This window comes from Salvelinus namaycush, chromosome 6, assembly GCF_016432855.1.
Source record: "Salvelinus namaycush isolate Seneca chromosome 6, SaNama_1.0, whole genome shotgun sequence".
Taxonomy (NCBI): domain Eukaryota; kingdom Metazoa; phylum Chordata; class Actinopteri; order Salmoniformes; family Salmonidae; genus Salvelinus; species Salvelinus namaycush.
In genome coordinates this window covers 19141596-19166607 of record NC_052312.1, presented here as the reverse complement: position 1 = coordinate 19166607, position 25012 = coordinate 19141596, and the positions used below count along the sequence as shown (strand labels likewise).

The 25012-nt window shown below is 42.4% G+C and overlaps 3 protein-coding genes across 4 annotated transcripts in view; 2 read left to right on the top strand and 1 right to left on the bottom strand.

Annotated features, from left to right (window-relative positions):
- The window catches only part of LOC120049727 (large neutral amino acids transporter small subunit 2-like), a 34545-nt gene extending 31867 nt beyond the window's left edge, over positions 1-2678 (top strand). Inside the window, exons 10-11 of the mRNA XM_038996091.1 lie at positions 15-192; positions 998-2678. Of these exons, the coding sequence (XP_038852019.1) occupies positions 15-192; positions 998-1152 (333 nt within the window). The 3' untranslated portion in view covers positions 1153-2678. The remainder of the gene's footprint in view (positions 1-14; positions 193-997) is intronic.
- A 2564-nt stretch (positions 2679-5242) lies between these two features.
- LOC120049726 (NEDD8) lies at positions 5243-8259 on the bottom strand. Of its 2 annotated transcripts, XM_038996090.1 has the most exons (4): positions 8066-8259; positions 7792-7839; positions 7565-7647; positions 5243-7275 (listed from the first exon to the last, which is right to left on the bottom strand). In XM_038996090.1, the coding sequence occupies exons 1-4, from the start codon at positions 8081-8083 to the stop codon at positions 7155-7157; spliced, it is 270 nt and encodes an 89-aa protein (XP_038852018.1). In that variant the 5' UTR covers positions 8084-8259; the 3' UTR covers positions 5243-7154. The 2 variants fall into 2 exon arrangements, with proteins under 2 accessions (XP_038852018.1, XP_038852017.1); XM_038996089.1 differs by lacking the exon at positions 8066-8259 and having other exon boundaries at positions 7792-8056.
- Positions 8260-8531: 272 nt separating this feature from the next.
- LOC120049725 (GMP reductase 2-like) lies at positions 8532-24870 on the top strand. Its single transcript, XM_038996087.1, has 10 exons — positions 8532-8641; positions 13700-13839; positions 14089-14208; positions 16000-16083; positions 16237-16410; positions 16656-16737; positions 16859-16965; positions 22127-22169; positions 22345-22504; positions 22902-24870. Exons 2-10 carry the CDS (start codon positions 13753-13755, stop codon positions 23089-23091), a joined length of 1047 nt encoding a protein of 348 aa, XP_038852015.1. The 5' UTR covers positions 8532-8641; positions 13700-13752; the 3' UTR covers positions 23092-24870.
- Positions 24871-25012: the final 142 nt, after the last annotated feature.

The following is a 25012-nucleotide window of genomic DNA, read 5'->3' as shown; positions in this document are numbered from 1 at the left end:
CTCTCCCCCTCCAGATCAGTCTGGTATGGCCGGTCATCTACCTATTGTTCTGGGCCTTCCTGCTCATCTTCTCCCTGTACTCTGAGCCCATTGTGTGTGGCCTCGGCATGGCTATCATGCTGACTGGAGTACCGGTCTACTTCCTGGGTGTCTACTGGGACAACAAGCCTGAATGCTTCAACAACTTCGTTTGTACGGCAACTTTATTTCTTTATTTAACCTCTATTTAACCAGGCAAGTCAATTAAGAATAACTTCGTATTTACAATAAACTGGAACTTCCTTCAGATGAGTTCAACTTTATTCAACCTTTAAAATCGTTGTTGTTTTTATTAACTCAACTGTCTTCTCTGGTCACTTGACGTTATGTTACGTATGTAGATTCACAGCGTGTCACTACTAATCTCAGTGGCCACAACCAAATCAGCAATGTTAAGGCTGTTATGATAGACTATGGCCATGTCCGAAATATGTGTTGCCTACTGCTTACTAAAACAACACACTGTGTACTAATCATACTGCATATCATTTAGTATGTACTGTGTAGTAATCACACAGAGGTCTCGAAAGATGATTCTCTTCCTCATTAGTGTGCAGCGAATTCTACGAGATGAAAAGCCAAAATTAGTATGACATCCTGGGATTTAAAGCATACTAGATTTTCAAAATTCCACTTACTATAAAACATTATATTTTCCCAAACCCAAAATGCCTACTATTTAGAACGCAAGTCCGGGTATTCAGACACGGCCACAGTTACTAATCTAACTATCTAACCCTGTGTATTTTCATGTTACATGTGCCAAGGCTCTATTGTATTCTGTTTATGATGTGATACTTATAAACTTCTTTGTCTTTCTCTCTATATCAACTTTGCATTCACTATACTTTTGCAGTCTTCTGTCATCCTCTTGTTTCCCTCTATTTCTACTATGGATCCACTGACTAGTTTTGGAGTCTACTCTAGTGTCTTAACCGCTCCTCTTCTCTCTCTTCAGCCAAGATGACCTACCTGGGCCAGAAGTTCTGTGTGGTGGTGTATCCAGGGGAAACGAAGGGAGCAGGGAACGGGGAGGAGGGCGAGGAGCTGAAGGAGTCCCAGGCTCCTCTCTCGCAAGACGATGGGGAGACACAAAAGTCTGCAGACTGCTAAACACACACCTTTACTAGCCCCCCCCCCCACACCACTACCACCCACCAACTCCTCAACACTCACACACAGACACGCACACACACAAACTCAGAGAAACACACTCTCATTGAGGTAGAGTCAGAGTTTCAGGTATATCACTATGGCAGAGAGGAGTTAACACTCATAGACTCGGAAATACTCTTACACACTGTTTTTATGTGTTCATCCATCTGATTGTATCTTTGTTTCAGTCACCAATGTTGTGCCAAATAGAGGAGAGGAGGAGGAGATGAGGAGACCTATATAGACCTATATCCGGTCATTACATTTCAGTGTGCCACCTTTTAACGCTACTTATTGCAGAAGACATATCCAACCTGACATCCTCACAGATACACACTCATCTTTTCATCCTCTAATCCTTTCATGTACCCCCTTAACTACTCTTTTTCTTCATCCTCCTCATCTTCCTCCACACACTCCCTGCACACTCCATGAGTGAGAGAGCGCTGGCCATTTTAAAGTACTCGTACTGTACTGTGGCAGATTCATCATCAGCATTGCTTTTGTGTTCGTTTTTTTTTTTTTTGCCTCCTTTTGAATAGAATTTGCCTTGTCTTACTGAAAACACACCAAAGCTGTATTCCTTTATTGTCAAAACCATCAAATTCAGATAAATTCTTTGAATGTTCTGTTTCAAATACACTAAATACTGTCTGTGATTCCAAAATGTTTTTTATAATTGTTATAATTGTTTATATCACGTGTCATTGTTATTATATTCGTTTTTTTATGTTATTTTTAATGTTTTTTTCTGTTCAATATCAATAACTTTTGGGTCTTATTTTTATTTTTTGCAACAGCGAAGGTATACTTTTAAGAGTCTATGAGGGATCTGGTTCGGTGCCTTAGGTATTGGTATGTAATTGTTATCATTGATGTTGACAGATTATTTCATCCAGAGATTTTTAAAGAGATTTTTGAAAAATAATAATAATAATGATGAAAAAAACAAAGAAATGGCCATTTTGAATATTCCAGGTTGACTCAGTGTGTTTACTGGATATCTGAGGAAGATTTCATTAAAGGCAGACAATCAACTCTACAAATGAACAGTCTGATGATTTAAAAGAGTAGAAGCACAGACTAACACGCCGACTACAGTTCTTACACCTATAGAGACACGGACACACACACTCACATGCACACAAACACACACTCGCATGTCCACGCCCTGGGAGAAAATAGTCAGAAGTTGAATTGTATGTGTAGCTAAGCTTACTGCAATGTAAATCAACAGCAGTGGTGTGCTGGTGTTGATGTAAATGTCTATTATTAATGTCTATCATTAATGAGGCAATTCAGTATTTTTGTAGATTAATACACATCTATACATCTACTCTTCAAAATAGTTTGATAGTGCTTTATTTAGTGATGTTTGAATTAATATAACTGATCATGTTTTATTCACAAAATAATAACTGGATAATATTACATGAATGTAAAGTTACGTTTGTTGTTAAAGTGACGTCAGGGATTTAAATACACCCCCTATATGAACGAGAAATGTTCTGTTTATTTGTTGTCAGGTGACTCTGTAATGTACAGTATACATACACTACCGGTCAAAAGTCTTAGAACACCTAATCAATCAAGGGTTTTTCTTTATTTTCACTATTTTCTACATTGTATAATAATAGTGAAGACATCAAAACTATGAAATAACACATATGGAATCATGTAGTAACCAAAAAAGTGTTAAACAAATGAGATTCTTCAAATAGCCACCGTTTGCCTTGATGACATCTTTGCACACGCTTGGCATTCTCTCAACCAGCTTCACCTGGAATGCTTTCCCAACAGTCTTGATGGAGTTCCCACATATGCTGAGCACTTGTTGGCTGCTTTTCCTTCACTCTGCGGTCCGACTCATCCCAAACCATCTCAATTTGGTTGAGGTCGGGGGATTGTGGAGGCCAGGTCATCTGATGCAGCACTACATCACTTTACTTCTTGGTAAAATAGCCCTTACACAGCCTTGGAGGTGTGTTGGGTCACTGTCCTGTTGAAAAACAAATGATAGTCCCACTAAGCCCAAACCAGATGGGATTGAATATCGCTGCAGAATGCTGTGGTAGCCATTCTGGTTAAGTGTGAATTCTAAATAAATCCCAGACAGTGTCACCAGCAATGCACCCCCACACCATAACACCTCCTCTTCCATGCTTTATGGTGGGAATTACACATGTAGAGATCATCCGTTCACCCACACCGTGTCTCACAAAGACACGGCAGTTGGAACCAAAAATCACAAATTTGGACTCCAGACTAAAGGACACATTTCTACCGGTCTAATGTCCATTGCTCGTGTTTCTTGGCCCAAGCAAGTCTCTTCTTCTTATTGGTGTCCTTTAGTAGTGGTTTCTTTGCAGCAATTCGACCATGAAGACCTGATTCACACAATCTCCTCTGAACAGTTGATGTTGAGATGTGTCTGTTACTTTAACTCTGTGAAGCATTTATTTGGGCTGCAATTTCTGAGGCTGGTAACTCTAATAAACTTGTCCTCTGCAGCAGAGGTAACTCTGGATCTTCCATTCCTATGGCGGTCCTCATGAGATCCAGTTTCACCATAGCGCTTGATGGTTTTTGCGACTGCACTTGAAGAAACTTTCAAAGTTCTTGAAATATTCCGTATTGACTGACCTTCATGTCTTAAAGTAATGATGGACTCTCATTTCTCTTTGCTTATTTGAGCTGTTTTTGCCATAATATGGACTATCCAAATAGTAAAAGTGGTAAAAGTGCCATAATATGGACTTTTACCAAATAGGGCTATATTCTGTATACCCTCCTTCCTTGTCACAACACAACTGGTTGGCTCAAACACACTAAGAAGGAAAGAAATTCCACAAATAAACTTTTAAGAAGGCACACCTGTTAATCAATCAATCAAATGTATTTATAAAGCCCTTTTTACATCAGCCGATGTCACAAAGTGCTATACAGAAACCCAGCCTAAAACCCCAAACAGCAAGCAATGCAAATGTAGAAGCACGGTGGCTAGGAAACACTCCCTAGAAAGGCCAGAACCTAGGAAGAAACCTAGAGAGAACCAGGCTCTGAGGGGTGGCCAGTCCTCTTCTGGCTGTGCCGGGTGAAGATTATAACAGTACATGGCCAAGATGTTCAAATGTTCATAGATGACCAGCAGTGTCAAATAATAATAATCACAGTAGTTGTAGAAGGTGCAACAGGTCACCTCAGGAGTAAATGTCCGTTGGATTTTCATAGCCGATCATTCAGAGTTAGAGACAGAAGGTGCGGTAGAGAGAGTCGAAAACAGCACGTCTGGGACAAGGTAGCACGTACGGTGAACAGGTCAGGGTTCCATAGTCGCAGGCAGAACAGTTGAAACTGGAGCACCAGCACGACCAGGTGGACTGGGGACAGCAAGGAGTCATTAGGCTCAGGTCCTCCGAGAGAAGAGAGAAAAGAGAGAAAGAGAGAGACAGAAAGATGCATTCCAGGTGACTACCTCATGAAGAGAGAATGCCAAGAGTGTGCAAAGCTGTCATCAAGGCAAAGGGTGGCTATTGGCTACTTTTTTGGTTACTACATGATTCAATATGTGTTATTTCATAGTTTTGATGTCCTCACTATTATTCTACAATGTAGAAAATAGTCAAAATAAAGAAAAACCCTTGAATGAGTAGGTGTTCTAAAACTTTTGACCGGTAGTGTATACTATGGATGGTAGTGTGACCCAGTTTACCAACAATGGCCTTGCTATTTGACCTTTGAAACACACGTGTACACACACTGCTCTTCTTCCGATTTTATAACCAGTTTGAGGCCTTCTCAGTACATTCACACTGCCTTCTCCACACTGCCAAAAGCCAATGAACACTCAATAGCTCACCGGTTTCCATAGAGGGCTGGCTTTATGTTAATGATCCACCACCTTTGTCTTAAGACCTCTTACCAGTGAAGAGAAGATGTCATTCCTTTAGTCTAGATGTCTTAATCTTTCATAAATGTATACACATTCCTCTAAAATCATATTAATGTTATTTCCAATGGTCATTTACTGATCACGCAGATACAAAAATAATGTAATGGATGCAGTTGTATTAATAATGTACAATAATAATACAGATTTGGACCTTAGACACATACTTTACAGTATTAAGTCATTGAAACCAATATACATCTATACATGCAGTTTATGATAAGTCAACCAGTTTGTATAGAGACAGTTTGCCCTCTGCAGTGCTAGCACAAGTCAAAAGTCATGGTATGGGTCGGTGTCTATTATCCTTGTGAAGGTTTAATAATCACAGGGTTCAGGGTCAAAGGTCGAGTTCCAGGGCGACTGCATTGCTGATGTTGCATTGCATCAATCAATGGTTATGTGTCACGTCATCAACTGGGCAGTCAGGCATCAGATTGCTATATTATATCATGTGGTTAGCTGATGTGTTAAACACATACCCAGGCGTTGTGAGATCTGGCATGCGTCTGCAATGTAGTCTGCCTGGAACTTCAACATATACTGTAGCTCAGACAGGGTATCTTTGAAAGTTGTGTGATATGGATGTGTTTTGTGCCTATATATCACTAGATGTCACATTAACTATATATTCTACTGTACGTACTGTATGGAAACTTACCACAGGAAAAAAAAAACGTTTTTTAAAGTGGGTAATGTATCCTCTTTATCGACATAACTGTGCATTATTAATCCATTACCATCAGCTCGGTCACCTCAGAAACAATATGGCTTTACTCTTACAACAGAAGGACATTGCGATGCATGTGCACAGGGTTGACGGCTTTGTATACATTCATGGTAACCCAATGTTAAACCCAATGTGTATCATTTGTGTATTACTGACGAAGAATACCACAGGTATAGCACTTAAATATCCCCATTTTGCTATTTCTTTCAGTAGAATATTCATCTTTTCAACTATTATGCGTTACCAATGAGAAATTGTTGTAACAACATTGTAGTATCAGACCTACTGTTCTGCTTACGTTGTAGTATCAGACCTTCTGTTCTGCTTGGTCAATATTAGCCTGGTCTTAGATCTGTATATGCAACCCTGACTATCACTGTGGTAGCGTACAATGAATGGCTAAAGCACAGAGACTACAGATAGAACCAGGCTACTCAATCACTGCCTCATCTAAACTGATGCACTATTTAATAACACCAAGTAATTGCCTCCCTTGACACAGACCAAACAGAGGACTGCAGGCCTTCAATGGTGGTTCAGGAATATACAGTAGAAGCCTTGGTGTGTGTAGTACTGCAACATAGAAATAAAATAGGTAGATTCTATTTTTATATATTGCAAAACACACCTCAGTAAATCATTGCCCACCTTCTTGTCTATGCTAGCCTGGTTAAACCACACTGAACGTTGCGCTCACCAAGTGAAACAATGGTGAGCGCAATAACAACAAATTTAACCAGGCTATGGCTATGCCTATCTATGTGTTGATGTAGATGGATGTGCTAAAAGCCATGCAATACATGATGTGAAGTCTCACTACGTTTTTGTTCTAAGCAATATGATTGTGACCCCCATACTTAATCCTCCTGGCACCATTGGGTGCCTAATAGACCGATAGTTAAAATAAATTAAGCAATTTTTGTATACTTTTCTGCTGCAAATGATTTTTGTCATCATCAGTTTGATGCACACGAAAGAGGGAGGGACAGGAGCGAGTGCTGACATGGTGATAAGCCCAAAGGACAAAACCTTCTCTTTACAGATATGAAGCAGGGCCCTCATATTTTAATATTAATGACACATGAGTGATTGTAACAGGGTAATATGTCTCCAAGAAGGTCTAGGGTTGAGAGAGGGCTGAAGTTGCCCATAAGCACTGATCTATGGTCAGTTCAGCAATTGTAGCCCATAATGGTTATGGTTTGGATTTGAGGATGTTTAAGCTGATCCTAGATCTGTGCCTAAGGGCAACATCTACTGGGGCCAAGGCGGGTGTGGTGGTTACAAGGCAAGCAGGAGGCTCGTGGGACAGTGGAGGACCTCCCCTCCTCTTAGCGCAAGGACCAGGTGTAGTACGGAGCCTCCCTGGATCTTGTAGTCTGCTGCTGTCTTCTCATCGTTCCTGAGGGAAAGAAACTGATATTAGGAAGAGAGGGACAATTTCATTCTCATGCACAAACTGTTATTTTTGTGTGTGTTGTTATCTGACCACTGACTAGAGAGAATGTCTGTGGACGTGTACTCTTCCTAGGAAGACGAGTTGCCTCCTACATTAACAATGGTCCAGTGCTGTTGCCCTAGGTCTGGAACTTCCAAGACTAATTCAGGGCAATCACTTGAACACAGAGAATATATAAGCTAAGGTTTCTTTTACACATGATTAATTCCACGATGTTGCCTCTGTGCCTTACATTTGTTTCCCACTGTAGATCAACCTCTGCTGCTGAGGCGGAATCCCCTCTTTCTCCTCCACTCGCTCTTTAATCCTCTCCACCTGAGCGAGCCAGAGAATACACACACTGAATACATAATATCACTGTATGGTTTCACTGAGGGCTGTGGCATGCGCACACACACACACACACACACACACTGATAACGAACAAAGGGAATACTGGAAAAAATTCTAGCGACATACCTTGTCTGTGGGCTCTATGTCAATCTCAATTTCTTTCCCAGTGAGTGTCTGACAGACATTGATAAAATAGTTAGTCATGTTAAAGAGGATGCCTTCATAACCAGCACGCGTCAGTTAGTTACTTATGATCTATCTAAATTATTCGATTCTTATTTTATGGACCCATGTAGCTAGCTAGCTACTGACTGTGTGCACTGAGCAGCTGAATTAAAACCTAAACTATCCAAATTGCTTGTGTGGCTGCATATACTGTACGTGTCTGACGTTCTCTTACCTTGACTTTAATCAACATTTTGACTTATTTTGTTTTCTAAACACAATTATACTATAACTGATTTGGTATCTGTGTAATATCAGATAAATGTGGTATCCTGCTTAGCTACAATATGAGACATTTCTACACCAATCTTTCTTTGACGCAAAGAATTCAATTGAAGTTCCTGTGTTTCTCAGAAATAGGTCCCACTATTCTCCGTGCTCACAACGAAAGAGTTCCGCGATGTGCTTAGTAAACTACGGTGTTACGTTTTCTCCGTCAAAAAGTTGTATTAGATTAAATATGTTTATTTAAATAGTTTAGTTATTGTGCGAAAAATCCCTAGAGGTAGCCCCATTACTACTGTTAAAAAAATAATAATCGTAGACTTTAAAAAAAAACTTACGTAAATGAGTCTTTATTTGTAGTCTTTTCTCAACCTCCACTGCACGAAAAATATCACAGATAGTCGAATAATAGAACTACAATAATGGCTTTACATTAAAGACCCGTCCTCTTAAACATTCATGCCTCGCATTTGTAGCGGAAACAGTGCTGGTGAAATGAGACATCTTTCTCATACATTTCATAACGGTAAGAAGTTTATGCCTCATTTCGTAGAGAAGAACATGGTTACTTATATAATTACATCTAACTGTACAGATATAGGGAATTTAACCTCATTTGGCGGTTTTGATTCAATATTAGCTAACCTTGAATTTTGACAGGACCATCGAAATGACAGCAGGATAGCCTGTACTGACTAGATTTTTTAGTAGCTACGTTACATGACCAAAAGTATGTCGACACTGCTCGTCGAGAATCTCATTCCAAAATCATGGGCATTAATATGGATTTGGTCCCCCTTTGCTGCTATAACAGCTTCCACTCTTCTGGGAAGTCTTTCCACTAGATGTTGGAACACTGCTGCAGGGACATGCTTCCATTCAGCCACAAGAGTATTAGTGAGGTTGGGCGATTAGGCCTGGTTTGCAGTTGGCATTCCAATTCATCCCAAAGGTGTTTGATGGGGTTGAGGTCAGGGCTCTGTGCAGGCCAGTCAAGTTCTTCCACACCGATCTCAACAAACCATTTCTGTATGACCTCGCTTTGTGCACGGGGGCATTGTCATGCGGAAACAGGAAAGGGCCTTCCCCAAACTGTTGCCACAAAGTTGGAAGCACAGAATCATCTAGAATGTCATTGTAAGCTGTAGCGTTAGATGGCGCCGAAGAACATGGCTGACGTTTTACATTCTCCCAACCAATTGTGCAATTTAATATTTTTTTTTGCGTTTTGTGTAATTTATTTCGTAACTTATTGTGTACATAATGTTGCTGCTACCGTCTCTTATGACCGAAAATAACTTCTGGAGATCAGAAAAGCAATTACTCACCACGGACTGGAAGAAACGTTTTCCTTTAACGAGTCCGACGAGAAGGATATCCTGCTTTCACTGGAACAAGCCCAGATCCACGCATTTTGCGTGAAGAAAAGACGCCGGAAAAGAGGACGCAGATCGAGGATCCTTCTGAGAATCTGGAGGTGAGCGAGCAAACTCCCAATGCCTTCCATTCTCCTTGCTAACGTGCAATAGTTGGAAAATAAAATTCATGACCTACTATTAAGATTATCCTGCCAAAGGGACATTAAAAACTGTAACATCTTATGTTTCACCAAGACGTGGCTGAATGAAGAAACGGACAATTTAGAGCTGGTCGGATTTTCCATGCACCGGCAGAACAGAGACGCTACCTCTGGTAAGACGAGTGGTGGGGGATGTGTATTTTTGTCAATAACAGCTGGGGCGCGATGTCTAATATTAAAGAAGTCTCAAAGTATTGCTCGCCTGAGGTAGAGTACCTTATGATAAGCTGTCGACCACACTATCTACCAAGAGAGTTCTCATCTGTATTATGCGTAGCCGTTTATTTCCCACCACAAAGTGAAGCTGGCACTAAGACCGCTCTCAACCAACTCTACAAGGCCATAAGCAAAGAAGAAAATGCTCACCCAGAAGCGGCGCTCCTAGTGACCGGGGACTTTACTGCAGGCAAACATAAATCAGTTTTACCAAATATTTACCAGGATGTCACATGTGCAATCAGGAAGAAAAAAAGCACCAGCTGTTCTGGATGACTGTGTGATAACGCTCTCGGTAGCCGATGTGAACAAAACCTTTAAACAGGTCAACATTCACAAAGCCGCTGGGCCAGACTGATTACCAGGACGTGTACTCAAAACATGCGCGGACCAACTGGCAAGGGTCTTCACTGACATTTTCAACCTCTCCCTGACCGAGTCTGAAATACCTACATGTTTCAAGCAGACCACCATAGTCCCTGTGCCCAAGGAAGCGAAGGTAACCTGCCTAAATGATTACTGCCCCGTGGCACTCACGTCGGTAGCCATGAAGTGCTTTGAAAGGCTGGTCATGGCTCACATCAACAGCATCCTCCCAGACACCCTAGACCCACTCCAATTCGCATACCGCCGCAACAGATCCACAGATGACGCAATCTCAATCGCACTCCACACTGCCCTTTCTCAATTGGACAAAAGGAACACCTATGTGAGAATGCTTTTCATTGACTACAACTCAGCGTTCAACACCAAAGTGCCCACGAAGCTCATCACTAAGCTAAGGACTCTGGGACTAAACACCTCCCTTTGCAACTGGATCCTGGACTTCCTGACAGGACTCCCCCTGGTGGTAAGAGTAGGCAATAACACGTCTGCCACGCTGATCCTTAACACTGGGGCCCCACAGGGTTGTGTACTTAGTCCCCCCCTGTATTCCCTATTCACCCACGACTGCGTGGCCAAACACGACTCCAACACCATCATTAAGTTTGCTGACGACACAACAGTGGTAGGCCTGATCTCCGACAACGATGTGACAGCCTATAGGGAGGAGGTCAGAGAACTGGCAGTGTGGTTTGATTTGATTTGAAGATTTCCCTTCACTGGAACTAAGGGGCCTAGCTCGAACAATGAAAAACAACCCCAGACCATTATTCCTCCTCCACCAAACTTTACAGTTAGCACTAGGTGTAGGTGGCGTTCTCCTGGCATCCGTCAAACCCCAGATTCTTCCATCGGACTGCCAGATAGTGAAGCGTGATTCATCACTCCAGAGAACGCGTTTCCACTGCTTCAGAGACAAATGGTGGTGCGCTTGACACCACCCCAGCCGACGCTTGGCATTGCGCATGGTGATCTTAGGCTTGTGTCTAGCTGCTCGGCCATGGAAACCCATTTCATCAAGCTCCCGACTAACAGTTATTGTGCTGACGTTGCTTCCAGAGGCAGTTTGGAACTCAGTAGTGAGTGTTGCAACCAAGGACAGATGATTTTTACGCTCTACGCGCTTCAGCACTCGGCAGTCCCGTTCTGTGAGCTTATGTGGCCTACCACTTTGAGGCTGAGCCGTTGTTGCTCCTAGACATTTCCACTTCACAATAACAGCACTTACAGTTGACCGGGGCAGCTTTAGCAGGGCAGAAATTTGACAAACTGACTTGTTTGAAAGGTGGCATCCTATGAAGGTGCCACTTTGAAAGTCACTGAGCTCTTCAGTTAGGCCATTCTACTGCCAGTGTTTGTCTATGGAGATTGCATGGCTGTGTGCTCGATTATATACACCTGTCAGCAACGAGTGTGGCTGAAATAGCCAAATCCACTCATTTGAAGGTGTGTCCACATGCTTTTGTATATATCGTATTGCTAGATAGTCCCCCGTTTTTTTCTGGTAATAGAATGCCTTATGGACTATCTATGGATCACCAGGTTTCCATCTGTTAGACACACGCAATATCTCAGACACCACTGGTCCGATTTTGGCGAAACTTGATGTGTCTTGGATCGCCATAGAGAGCCGGCATTTACAAAATTACAATGATTGACCCAAGCGACAGCGGGAGCTCTAGTAATTAACTAAAATTCGTTAGTCACAAGCGATATCTCACTTGGCCCATTATGGATATACTGTTAATTTGATAGTGATGATCAAAAAATTACTTTAAACATTTTAAAGGGTGTATTTTTTTTCTTACCCCACTGTCACTAAAATGAACAGACCATCAATGGGATTTTATGCAAAAATGTGCTTACTCTGCTGTTTTCTGTGACCTATTTGTTATGCACACATTGTTTATCACGTTTTTCCTTATGTTTGATTGAAATTTGTATAATCATACAATTACAAAAATGTGCATTTGTGTATGATTTAATACAAATATTGTGCGTTAGTTTGAGTGAGTGCGTGTGTATGGGGAGGGTTGTGGAGTAGTAACTGATTACATGTAAGTTGTGGAAACGTATGTTTTTGGTTTGACATTGGTTCTGGGAGCAAGTCCATATGTTTCCTGACTGGTAAAACTGATTTACTCATTTATTTAAACGCACTGAGAACAGAAGTGAAAATGTAGCCTGTTCTGGGAACGTTTATTGTTAGGTTGCAGCGAGGTTCTGAGAACGTTTTACTATGGTTCCTTGAAAGTTTTCCTGGGAGGTTTTATTAACGCTCTGAAAACAAAAATTATAGTTTTTTTGGAGGTTTTTCTTTTTCTTAAAACTTTTACTGAATTCCATGTTTTTTTTACGCATGCAAAGCTGTTAATTTTAGTCTATTCAAACCACATGTGTCAAACTCATTCCATGGAGGGCCGAGTGTCTGCGGGTTTTCGCTTCAGCCTTGTACTTGATTGATGAATTAAGGTCACTAATTAGTAGGGAACTCCCCTCACCTGGTTGTCTAGGTCTTAATTGAAAGGAAAAAACAAAAACCCGCAGACACATGGCTCTCCATGGAATGAGTTTGACGCCGCTGATTAATTTAACTAGAACCATGAGGAAACCTGTCGGAAATATTATGCTGAAGTATTGAAATTCCCACATAATATATATGTTCTCTTAACATTCTCTAAACTAGCCTATTTGAGAACATACCCAATGTCAAACCAGTTGGAGAACGTTCCTAGAACATTACCAAAATTGAAATGAAATGTAACCATGTTTTAACTTTTAGGAAACGTTCTGTTAACGTAGCCTAATGAAATACCAAGAAAATTATGTTTTTTGTCAAGTTCGTTAAATCTGCTGAGAATGTTCCAAAGCCAAGCAACTATCCTGCACCGCTCCAAGAAAGTTGTGAGAAGGTTGTATGCAAAATAACCATAGGACGACCATACAGTACACTCACCAAGCTCTAAGAAACATATGGTTATCATAATGTTATGTTAGCTGAGGTGTAATGTAATCTGATTACCAAAAAAAATGTAATTTTAAATCAGTTACATTACCTGCAAAAATATTGTAATCAGATTACAGATACTTTTGAAAAACTAGATGATTACTTCTTGGATTATTGTTTTATTCACTTAGTCAGAGACCGCTATGATGACACACCAGATGTATTTGATGGATTATTTTTGTCTTCTACTAATACCTTTTAAGGGGAAAGTAATCCAAAAGTAACTGAAAGTAATTACGGATTTGGGTAATCCAGAAAAATACGTTACTGATTAAAATTTAGGACAGGTAACTAGTAACTAACGGATTACATTTAGAAAGTAACCAACACAACCTTGTGTGTGGGTTGGTATGACAGCCTGTTCTATTTTGTTGTTCGTTTTGTCGACCTCATTGCAGACAGAGCAGACAAAGATACAACGTGTCCATACTACAGATAACCAGCAGTAGAAATGCCTCGCATTGAGAATGACATCAAGTTGGACTTCAAGGACGTACTTCTCCGTCCGAAACGAAGCACACTCAAGTCCCGTAGTGAGGTGCATAACTCCTTTGTCCTATTTTGTACTGTTTATGTATTGTTCTGTTGTGTTCAAATACCCGTTTGTACCAGACAAACACAGCATATCGCTCTTCAATAATAATTAAGTATTTTTCTCTAATTATAACACGTCTGTCTGTCCCTCCGTACGTACGTCTGTCTTTGTCTTTTTGCCTGCCTGCTTTTCTGCCTGTCTGCCTGCTTCTCTGCCTGTCTGTCTGTCTGCCTGTCTGTCCTTCTCCTCCAGGTGGACCTGATGAGAAGTTACACCTTCAGGAACTCCAAGGGAAGCTACAGAGGAATCCCCATCGTTGCAGCCAACATGGACACCGTCGGCACCTTCGAGATGGCTCTGGCTTTGTCCAAGGTATAGACATAGAGAAATACATAGTGTGTGTATATACATCATTGGGTATAGATACCAAAAAACAATCATCAACCTCCTCCCTCAGTCCAACCTTCTAATACTAAACAACCTCTACTCCCACAAATATCCCCTCCTGGCTCCCATAGAAAGCAAACTACAAATACAGTACAGTGCCTTCGGAAAGTATTCAGACACCTTTTTCCACATTTTGTTACGTTACAGTCTTGTTCTAAAATGTATTAAATAGTTTTCCCCCTCATCAATCCACACACAATACCGCAGAATAACAAAGCAAAAACAGGTTTTTAGAAATGTTTACTAATTTATTAAAAATAAAAAACTGAAATATTACATTTACATAAGTGTTCAGACCCTTTACTCAGTACTTTGTTGAAGCACCTTTGGCAGCGATTACACCATTGAGTCTTCTTGGGTATGATGCTACAAGCTTGGCACACCTGTATTTGGGGAGTTTCTCACATTCTTCTCCGCAGATCCTCTCAAGCTCTGTCAGGTTGGATAGGGAGCGTCGCTGCACAGCTATTTTCAGGTCTCTCCAGAGATGTTCAATCGGGTTCAAGTCCGGGCTCTGGCTGGGCCACTCAAGGACTTTCAGAGACTTCCCCCGAAGCCACTCCTGCATTGTCTTGGCTGTGTGCTTAGGGTCGTTGTCCTGTTGGAAGGTGAACCTTCAACCCAGTCTGAGGTCCTGAGCGCTCTGGAGCAGGTTTTCATCAAGGATCTCTCTGTACTTTGCTCAGTTCATATTTGCCTCGATTCTGACTAGTCTCCCAGTCCCTGCCACTGAAAAACATCACCGCAGCATGATGCTGCCACCACCATGCTTCACCATAGGGATGTTGCCAGGTTTCCTCCAGACGTGACGCTTGGCATTCAGACCAAAGAGATAATCTTGTTTCTCATAGTCTGAGAGTCTTTAGGTGCCTTTTGGCAAACTCCAAGCGGGCTGTCATGTATGTGCCTTTTACTGAGGAGTGGCTTCTGCCTGGCCACTCTACCATAAAGGCCTGATTGCTGGAGTGCTGCAGAGATGGTTGTCCTTCTGGAAGGTTCTCCCATTTCCACAGAGGAACTCTAGAGCTCTGTCAGAGTGACCATCGGGTTCTTGGTCACCTCCCTGACCAAGGTCCTTTTCCCCCGATTGCTCAGTTTGGCCGGGCGGCCAGCTCTAGGAAGAGTCTTGGTGGTTCCAAACTTCTTCCGTTTAAGAATGATGGAGGCCACTGTGTTCTTGGGGAACTTCAATGCTGCGTAAATGTTTTGGTACCCTTCCCCAGATCTGTGCCTCGACACAATCCTGTCTCAGAGTTCTAAGGACAATTCCCTTCGACCACATGGCTTGGTTTTTTCACTGTCAATTGTGGGACCTTCTATAGACAGGTGTGTGCCTTTCCAAATCATGTCCAATCAATTGAATTTACCACAGATGGACTCCAGTCAAGTTGAACAATGGAAACAGGATGCACCTGAGCTCAATTTCGAGTTTTATAGCTCTGAATACTTATGTAAATAAGGTATTTCTGTTCTTTATTTTTTATAAATTTGCAAACTTTTCTAAAAACCTGTTTTCACCTTGTCATTATGGGATATTGTGTGTAGATCTGAGGATTTTTTTTAAATTTCATCCATTTTAGAATAAGGCTGTAACGTAACAAAATGTGGAAAAAGTCAAGGGGTCTGAATACTTTCGGAAGTCTCTGTACACATAGGTTTTATAACTTTAAAGGTGTTTTTAAAGTAAGTGTTCTTGTCTCTCTTTCTCCCCCACAGTTCACACTCTTCACTGCCATTCACAAGCACTATTCAGTAGATGACTGGAAGGAGTTTGCAACAAAGAATCCAGAATGTGTACCGGTACGTTGAAACAATATCAGTTGTAATCCAAAGTATGACTCCTTGTAATAACTGTATGACAAGACTCCTCTTGTTTTTTAATGACGTGTTAATTTGGTCTCTCTATCTCTTTCTCTCGCTCTCTGACTCTCTCGCTCCCTCCCGCTCTCTTAGAGTATGGCAGTCAGCACAGGGACAGGTGAAGGGGACTTTGACAGGCTGGGTGAGATCACAGCCGCTGTGCCTCAGCTCCAGTACATCTGTGTGGATGTGGCCAATGGCTACTCTGAGCACTTTGTCCACTTTGTTAAAGACGTGCGTCAGAAGTACCCGACACACACCATCATGGTCAGTGACTCCTCTACGCTGTCTTTTCTATTGGGCGAACTCCGGTTAGGCCTTTTGGAGTGTTTTTACAGTGATGATATTGATGATAGTTGATACGTCTCAAATCACACTATTCCCGAGGGCTCTTGTCAAAGTAGTGCACTCAGGGTGTCAATTGAGGCCATATAGGACTAGTCAAAAGTAGTGCACTATATAATAGTGCACCATTTAAGACACTGAAAGTGATTGTGTTGTCTTTGCCACAGGCGGGGAATGTGGTTACCGGGGAGATGGTGGAGGAGCTGATCCTCGCTGGCGCTGACATCATCAAAGTGGGCATCGGACCAGGTGATGTCATAAACTGGGGACTATCACATTGCTGTTTTCTGGATCGTCGTATTGAATTGAGGCCTGATCGTACTGATAAACACCTAACTTTCTGTCTGTATGTATGTCTGTCTGTCTGTAGGCTCTGTGTGCACCACCCGTAAGAAAACAGGGGTGGGTTATCCCCAGCTGAGCGCTGTGATAGAGTGTGCCGATGCTGCCCACGGCCTGGGCGGACACATCATCTCTGTAAGCCTCCATTATTATTATACACCTATAGTTATACACTCACATCCTTTTGGCTCAACAGTCTTTATAAAACGTTTATACACCCTGAACTTCATTATACATTTGGAAAGTATTCAGACCCCTTCACTTTTTCCACGTTTTGTTACATTACAGCCTTATTCTAAAATAGATTTTTTTTTAAATATAATCTCATCAATCTACACACAATACCCCATAATGACGAAGCGAAAACAGGTTTTTAGACATTTTTGCTAATTTATAAAAGATCAAAAACAGAAATACCTTATTCATATAAGTATTCAGAACCCTTTGCTATGAGACTCGAAATTGAGTTTAGGTGCATCCTGTTTCCTTTGATCATATTTGAGATGTTTCTACAACTTCATTGGAGTCCACGTGGGGTAAATTAAGTTGATTGGACATGATTTGGAAAGGCACACACCTGTCTATAGAAGGTCCCACAGTTGACAGTGCATGTCAGAGCAAAAACCAAGCCATGAGGTCAAAGGAGTTGTCCATAGAGGTCCGAGACAGGATTGTGTCGAGGCACAGATCTGGGGAAGGGTACCAAAAAATGTCTGCAGCATTGAAGTTCCCCAAGAACACAGTGGCCTCCATCATTCTTAAATGAAAGAAGTTTGGAACTACCAAGACTCTTCCTAGAGCTGGCCGCCCGGCCAAACTGAGCAATCTGGGGAGAAGGGCCTTGGTCAGGGAGGTGACCAAGAACCCAATGGTCACTTTGACAGAGCTCCAGAGTTCCTCTGTGGCGATGGGAGAACCTTCCAGAAGGACAACCATCTCTGCAGCACCACCAATCAGGCCTTGGTAGAGTAGCCAGACAGAAGCCACTTCTCAGTAAAAGGCACATGACAGCCCACTTGGAGTTTGCCAAAAGGCACCTAAAGGACTCTGACTATGAGAAACAAGATTCTCTGGTCTGATGAAACCAAGATTGAACTCATTGGCCTGAATGCCAAGCGTCACGTTTTGAGGAAACCTGGCACCATCCCTATGGTGAAGCATGGTGGTGGCAGAATCATGTTGTGGGGATGTTTTTCAGGGGCAGGGACTGGGAGACTAGTCAGGATTGAGGGAAAGATGAACAGAGCAAAGTACAGAGAGATCCTTGATGAAAACCTGCTCCAGAGCGCTCAGGACCTCAGACTGGGATGAAGGTTCACCTTCCAACAGGACAACGACCCTAAGCACACAGCCAAGACAACGCAGGAGTGGCTTCGGGACAAGTCTCTGAATGTCCTTGAGTGGCCCAGCCAGAGCCCGGACTTGAACCCGATCGAACAACTCTGGAGAGACCTGAAAATAGCGGTGCAGCGATGCTCTCCATCCAACCTGACAGGGCTTGAGAGGATCTGCAGAGAAGAATGGAATAAACTTCCCAAATACAGGTGCCAAGTTTGTAGCGTCATACCCAAGAAGACTCGAGGCTGTAATCGCTGCCAAAGGTGCTTTAACATAGTACTGAGTAAAGGGTCTGAATACTTATATAAAGGTGATATTTCAGTTAGTTTTTTTACATATACATTTCAAAAACAAAATCATAAAACCTGTTTTTGCTTATGGGGTATTTCTTTTAAATCCATTTTAGAATAAGGCTGTAACGTAACAAAATGTGGAAAAGGTCAAGGGGTCTGAATACTTTCTGAATGACCGCATTATCTACCAAGGGAATTCTCTTCGATTATAATCACAGCCGTATATATTCCCCCCCAAGCAGACACATCAATGGCCCTGAACGAACTTTATCTGACTCTTTGTAAACTGGAAAACACACACCCTGAGGCTGCATTCATCGTAGCTGGGGATTTTAACAAGGCTAATCTGAAAACAAAACTCCCTAAATTCTATCAGCATATCGATTGTGCTACCAGGGCTGGTAAAACCTTGGATCATTGTTATACTAACTTCCGCGACGCATATAAGGCCCTCCCCCGCCCTCCTTTCGGAAAAGCTGACCACGACTCCATTTTGTTGCTTCCAGCCTACAAACAGAAACTAAAACAGCAAGCTCCCGCGCTCAGGTCTGTTCAACGCTGGTCCGACCAATCTGATTCCACGCTTCAAGACTGCTTCGATCACGTGGATTGGGATATGTTCCGCATTGCGTCCAACAACAACATTGACGAATATGCTGATTCGGTGAGCGAGTTCATTGGAAAGTGCATTGACGATGTCGTACCCACAGCAACGATTAAAACATTCCCAAACCAGAAACCGTGGATTGATGGCAGCATTCGCGTGAAACTGAAAGCGCGAACCACTGCTTTTAACCAGGGCAAGGTGACCGGAAACATGACCGAATACAAACAGTGTAGCTATTCCCTCCGCAAGGCAATCAAACAAGCTAAGTCCCAGTATAGAGACAAAGTAGAGTCGCAATTCAACAGCTCAGACACAAGAGGTATGTGGCAGGGTCTACAGTCAATCACGGATTACAAAAAGAAAACCAGCCCCGTCGCGAACCAGGATGTCTTGCTCCCAGACAGACTAAATAACTTTTTTGCTCGCTTTGAGGACAATACAGTGCCACTGACACGGCCCGCTACCAAAACCTGCGGGCTCTCCTTCACTGCAGCCGAGGTGAGTAAAACATTTAAACGTGTTAACCCTCGCAAGGCTGCAGGCCCAGACGGCATTCCCAGCCGCGTCCTCAGAGCATGCGCAGACCAGCTGGCTGGTGTGTTTAAGGACATATTCAATCAATCCTTATCCCAGTCTGCTGTTCCCACATGCTTCAAGAGGGCCACCATTGTTCCTGTTCCCAAGAAAGCTAAGGTAACTGAGCTAAACGACTACCGGCCCGTAGCACTCACTTCCGTCATCATGAAGTGCTTTGAGAGACTAGTCAAGGACCATATCACCTCCACCCTACCTGACACCCTAGACCCACTCCAATTTGCTTACCGACCCAATAGGTCCACAGACGACGCAATCGCAACCACACTGCACACTGCCCTAATTCATTGACTACAGCTCAGCATTTAACACCATAGTACCCTCCAAACTCGTCATCAAGCTCGAGACCCTGGGTCTCGACCCCGCCCTGTGCAACTGGGTCCTGGACTTCCTGACGGGCCGCCCCCAGGTGGTGAGGGTAGGTAACAACATCTCCACCCCGCTGATCCTCAACACTGGGGCCCCACAAGGGTGCGTTCTGAGCCCTCTCCTGTACTCCCTGTTCACCCACGACTGCGTGGCCATGCACGCCTCCAACTCAATCATCAAGTTTGCGGACGACACTACAGTGGTAGGCTTGATTACCAACAACGACGAGACGGCCTACAGGGAGGAGGTGACGGCCCTCGGAGTGTGGTGTCAGGAAAATAACCTCACACTCAACGTCAACAAAACAAAGGAGATGATTGTGGACTTCAGGAAACAGCAGAGGGAGCACCCCCCTATCCACATCGACGGGACAGTAGTGGAGAAGGTGGAAAGTTTTAAGTTCCTCGGTGTACACATCACGGACAAACTGAATTGGTCCACCCACACAGACAGCGTTGTGAAGAAGGCGCAGCAGCGCCTCTTCAACCTCAGGAGGCTGAAGAAATTCGGCTTGTCACCAAAAGCACTCACAAACTTCTACAGATGCACAATCGAGAGCATCCTGTCGGGCTGTATCACCGCCTGGTACGGCAACTGCTCCGCCCACAACCGTAAGGCTCTCCAGAGGGTAGTGAGGTCTGCACAACGCATCACCGGGGGCAAACTACCTGCCCTCCAGGACACCTACACCACCCGATGTCACAGGAAGGCCATAAAGATCATCAAGGACAACAACCACCCGAGCCACTGCCTGTTCACCCCGCTATCATCCAGAAGGCGAGGTCAGTACAGGTGCATCAAAGCAGGGACCGAGAGACTGAAAAACAGCTTCTATCTCAAGGCCATCAGACTGTTAAACAGCCACCACTAACATTTAGTGGCCGCTGCCAACATACTGACTCAACTCCAGCTACTTTGATAATGGGAATTGATGGAAATTATGTAAAAATGTATCACTAGCCACTTTAAACAATGCCACTTAATATAATGTTTACATACCCTACATTACTCATCTCATATGTATATGTATATACTGTACTGTATATCATCCACTGCATCTTGCCATCTTTATGTAATACATGTATCACTAGCCACTTTAAACTATGCCACTTGTTGTTTACATACCCTACATTACTCATCTCATATGTATAGACTGTACACTATACCATCTACTGCATCTTGCCTATGCCGTTCTGTACCATCACTCATTCATATATCTTTATGTACATATTCTTTATCCCTTTACACTTGTGTGTATAAGGTAGTAGTTGTGGAATTGTTAGGTTAGATTACTTGTTGGTTATTACTGCATTGTCGGAACTAGAAGCACAAGCATTTCGCTACACTCGCATTAACATCTGCTAACCATGTGTATGTGACAAATACAATTTGATTTGATTTGATATACACACAGTGAGCTCAAAGTATTGGGACAGTTACAAGTTTTTTTTGTGTTGATTTGGCTCTGTACTCCAGCACTTTGGATTCTAAATTATACAATGACTATGAGGTTAAAGTGCAGACTGTCCGCTTTAATTTGAGGGTATTTCCATCCATATCTGGTGAACCGTGTAGAAATTACAGCATTTTTTTGTACATAGTCCTCCCATTTTAGGGAACCTAAAGTATTGGGACAATTACACTTATAGTGTAGTCAAAAGTTTAGTATTTTGTCTCATATTCCAAGCAGACAATGATTACATCGAGCTTGTGACTCTACAAACTTGTTGGATGCATTTGCTGTTTGTTTTGTTTGTGTTTTCGATCATTTTTGTGCCCAATACAAATGAATGGTAAATAATGTATTGTGTCATTTTGGAGTCACTTTTATTCTAAATAAGAATAGAATATGTTTCTAAACACATCTACAATTAATGTGGATGCTATGACTCATCATTATTCACAATTCGTTCAGGACTATCCGTAATCACTGTAGCATCCACATTAATGTACAAGTGTTTAAAACATTAGATTCTTATTTACAATCAAGGTGTGTCACTGTCCCTGTACATACAAAGATTGTTCCGAGGATAGAGACTTTCCCTGAAAATGTGCATTATTTTATTATTCCCTATTTTCTTTTTCTCTCATAAAGGATGGTGGATGCACTTGCCCCGGTGACGTTTCCAAGGCTTTTGGTGAGTTTTGTAACGGTCAAATTCGATTTTTCAGCTCACAGAGCATACAGTACTTACTTTAATCAGCCTTCAACCATGTACAGAGACTCTACAACAGAGTACTATGTGTCTGACCCCGGCTGGATTTGCTCTGCATTTTGATTGGCTGTGTGCTGTGGTTGTGTGTGACTCACAGGTGCCGGGGCGGACTTTGTGATGCTGGGCGGGATGCTGGCCGGCCACTCAGAGAGCGGGGGCGAGGTCATCGAGAAGAACGGGAAGAAGTACAAGCTGTTCTACGGCATGAGCTCCGACACGGCCATGAAGAGACACGCCGGGGGTGTGGCCGAGTACAGGTCAGAGATGTTACTGGCAGCAAAGCAGGAAATTAGCAGTTTTTATCTTTGTAGCACACTTTAGGGAAAGAATAAGACTAACACACTTTAGGGAAAGAATAAGACTAACACACTTTAGGGAAAGAATAAGACTAACACACTTTAGGGAAAGAATAAGACTAACACACTTTAGGGAAAGAATAAGACTAACACACTTTAGGGAAAGAATAAGTAGTAAGTCAGTATTGGACAAGTAAGCCTTGTCTGAGTCAGAACAGCCCATAGGGGCATGCCAGGAACCTATCTCCTGTTTCTGTAGCATGAGGCAGCTTGATGTACAAGTACACCCCCTTGACAGGACTCTAATCTGGGGAAGCATAAGAGATCACGAAAAACCATTCCCTCTTTCTTCCCCCAGGGCATCTGAAGGGAAGACGGTAGAGGTAGTCTACAAGGGTCCCGTGGACGAGACCATACGGGATGTCCTGGGCGGGGTACGCTCCACCTGCACCTACGTGGGTGCAGGGAAGCTCAAGGAGCTCAGCCGCAGGACCACCTTCATCAGGGTCACCCAGCAGCTCAACACCGTCTTTGGGAACGATAACTAGGCGAGGTCCAGGCTGGTTCACACACACACACACACACACACACACATACACCATACCGTTGATAGTAAGAATCAGTCATTTGAGAAACTTAAACCTAGGATAAATGTTTGGTTGCCAAAACCAAAACCCTTTTAGATAATACTATCAAACAATCCCTTATCTAAGAGTCATATTTAAGCAAAAGGCATTTGGGGGTGTGGTATATGGCCAATATACCATGACCAAGGGCTGTTCTTATGCACGACACAACGTGGAGTGCCTGTTTACAGCCCTTAGCCGTGGTATATTGGCAATATACCATAAACATTTTGTCATACCAATCAGCATTCAGGGCTCGAATCCACCCAGTTCATAATTCAACTTTAAACATATTTGATTTATTCTAAACTGCCATAAATGTACATTTCTTGGTAATAAGTGAACTGAGGGCACTTCAGGATGTATTTCCAGGTTTTTCTTTTGTCATCTTGCTCAATCATTCCCATTCAGCTCTGGGGGCCGTGAGTACAGGCTTCTCTCTATGTCCAATATTATCTACCGCGTCCTATCATTTCACATGATCTTGCTCTCTCTCTCTCTCTCTTTGCCTCCCAATCCCCCATTTTCCTAACACTTCTATGCACATCCCTGTTTTTCAAGACATCTCATCGCCATGCTGTTTGAAAACCATATGCCATAAATGAATATACAGTATTTCACTGTATGAAGTATGTACTATATTGAGATTGCAAGCGTTAAAAACATCTGCTTTTATTATTGTAGATAGTCAACAAATTCTGAGTCAAGTGGACGGGCTACATACAGTGAAGAGATTCAGATGTTCATTATAATGACCAATACCGCTGATTTTAAAATATTTCAGATTATTTTATCCTTTCTTTTCAAAATAACTTAAATATATATATTGCACTTAATGATTTGCAATGATTTAGTATTCCAGTCGTTTTCCCCATAGCAAGTTAGTTTTTCTGCTATTCTCATGCGGACCAAATATTAAAGCGAGGAGGAAATAGATACTGAATGAAAATACTGACAAACAGGTGTTTCGTGTACTGTACAGCTACAGCAGCAACTCGGTCAGTCAAATTACACACAGCAAGTTGACGGGAAACGGTTGTAGAATACAAAATGTAGGGTTGCAAAATTCCTGTAACTTTACCCAAATTCCCAGGTTTTCCAGAAGTCCTGAGTGGAACTTGGAAGATTCCCAGAATATGGCAGAAAAAGCAGGAAATCCAGCAAACCTCCAGAGAGGATTTATAGAGAACTTGGGAAATTTGGGAAAGTAACTGGAATTTTGCAACCCTAATTCAAAGTATTGTAGCGACCTTAACACAACACCTAGCGACCTAGTCAAGAGGTTCGGACTTCTTAGCTTAATGGTTAAGGTGTTGGCTTGACAGTCGCTGGACACGGTTCGAGTCCTTGTCGGGGCTCTCTCCTGAATTCGCGACAGTATGTTTTGACCGTAAGGAAGGCAGGACAGCTTGGATTGTTACCTCGACTTACTGTTAATTTCTCACTTTTGTCAATTAGACTAGATTGCATGGAGATTCTATCAGTATTCACATTATTACTTTACTGGATATTCAGTTACTTTGCTAGAATGTTGTCTATGCATTATTGTTTTAACAGTGTGACATATCAAACAGTACAGTTTATTTATGTACTGTATTTTGTATACTATACTATATTACGTGGATATTTCTGTCATATTAAGATTTACTCTTAAAATGAACAATGAACTAACAATAAACAATGCTCTCTGAGTCAAGATCACTTTCTGAATCAAAATACAACATGACTTAAAAAAACATAAGCCTACGCAACATTAACCAATTAAACAGTTGTGTAGCAATGAGGTTTGTGCCGTAGGCTATAGGCCCAATACATTGTCACTGCATATTGGCAATGCTTGAAT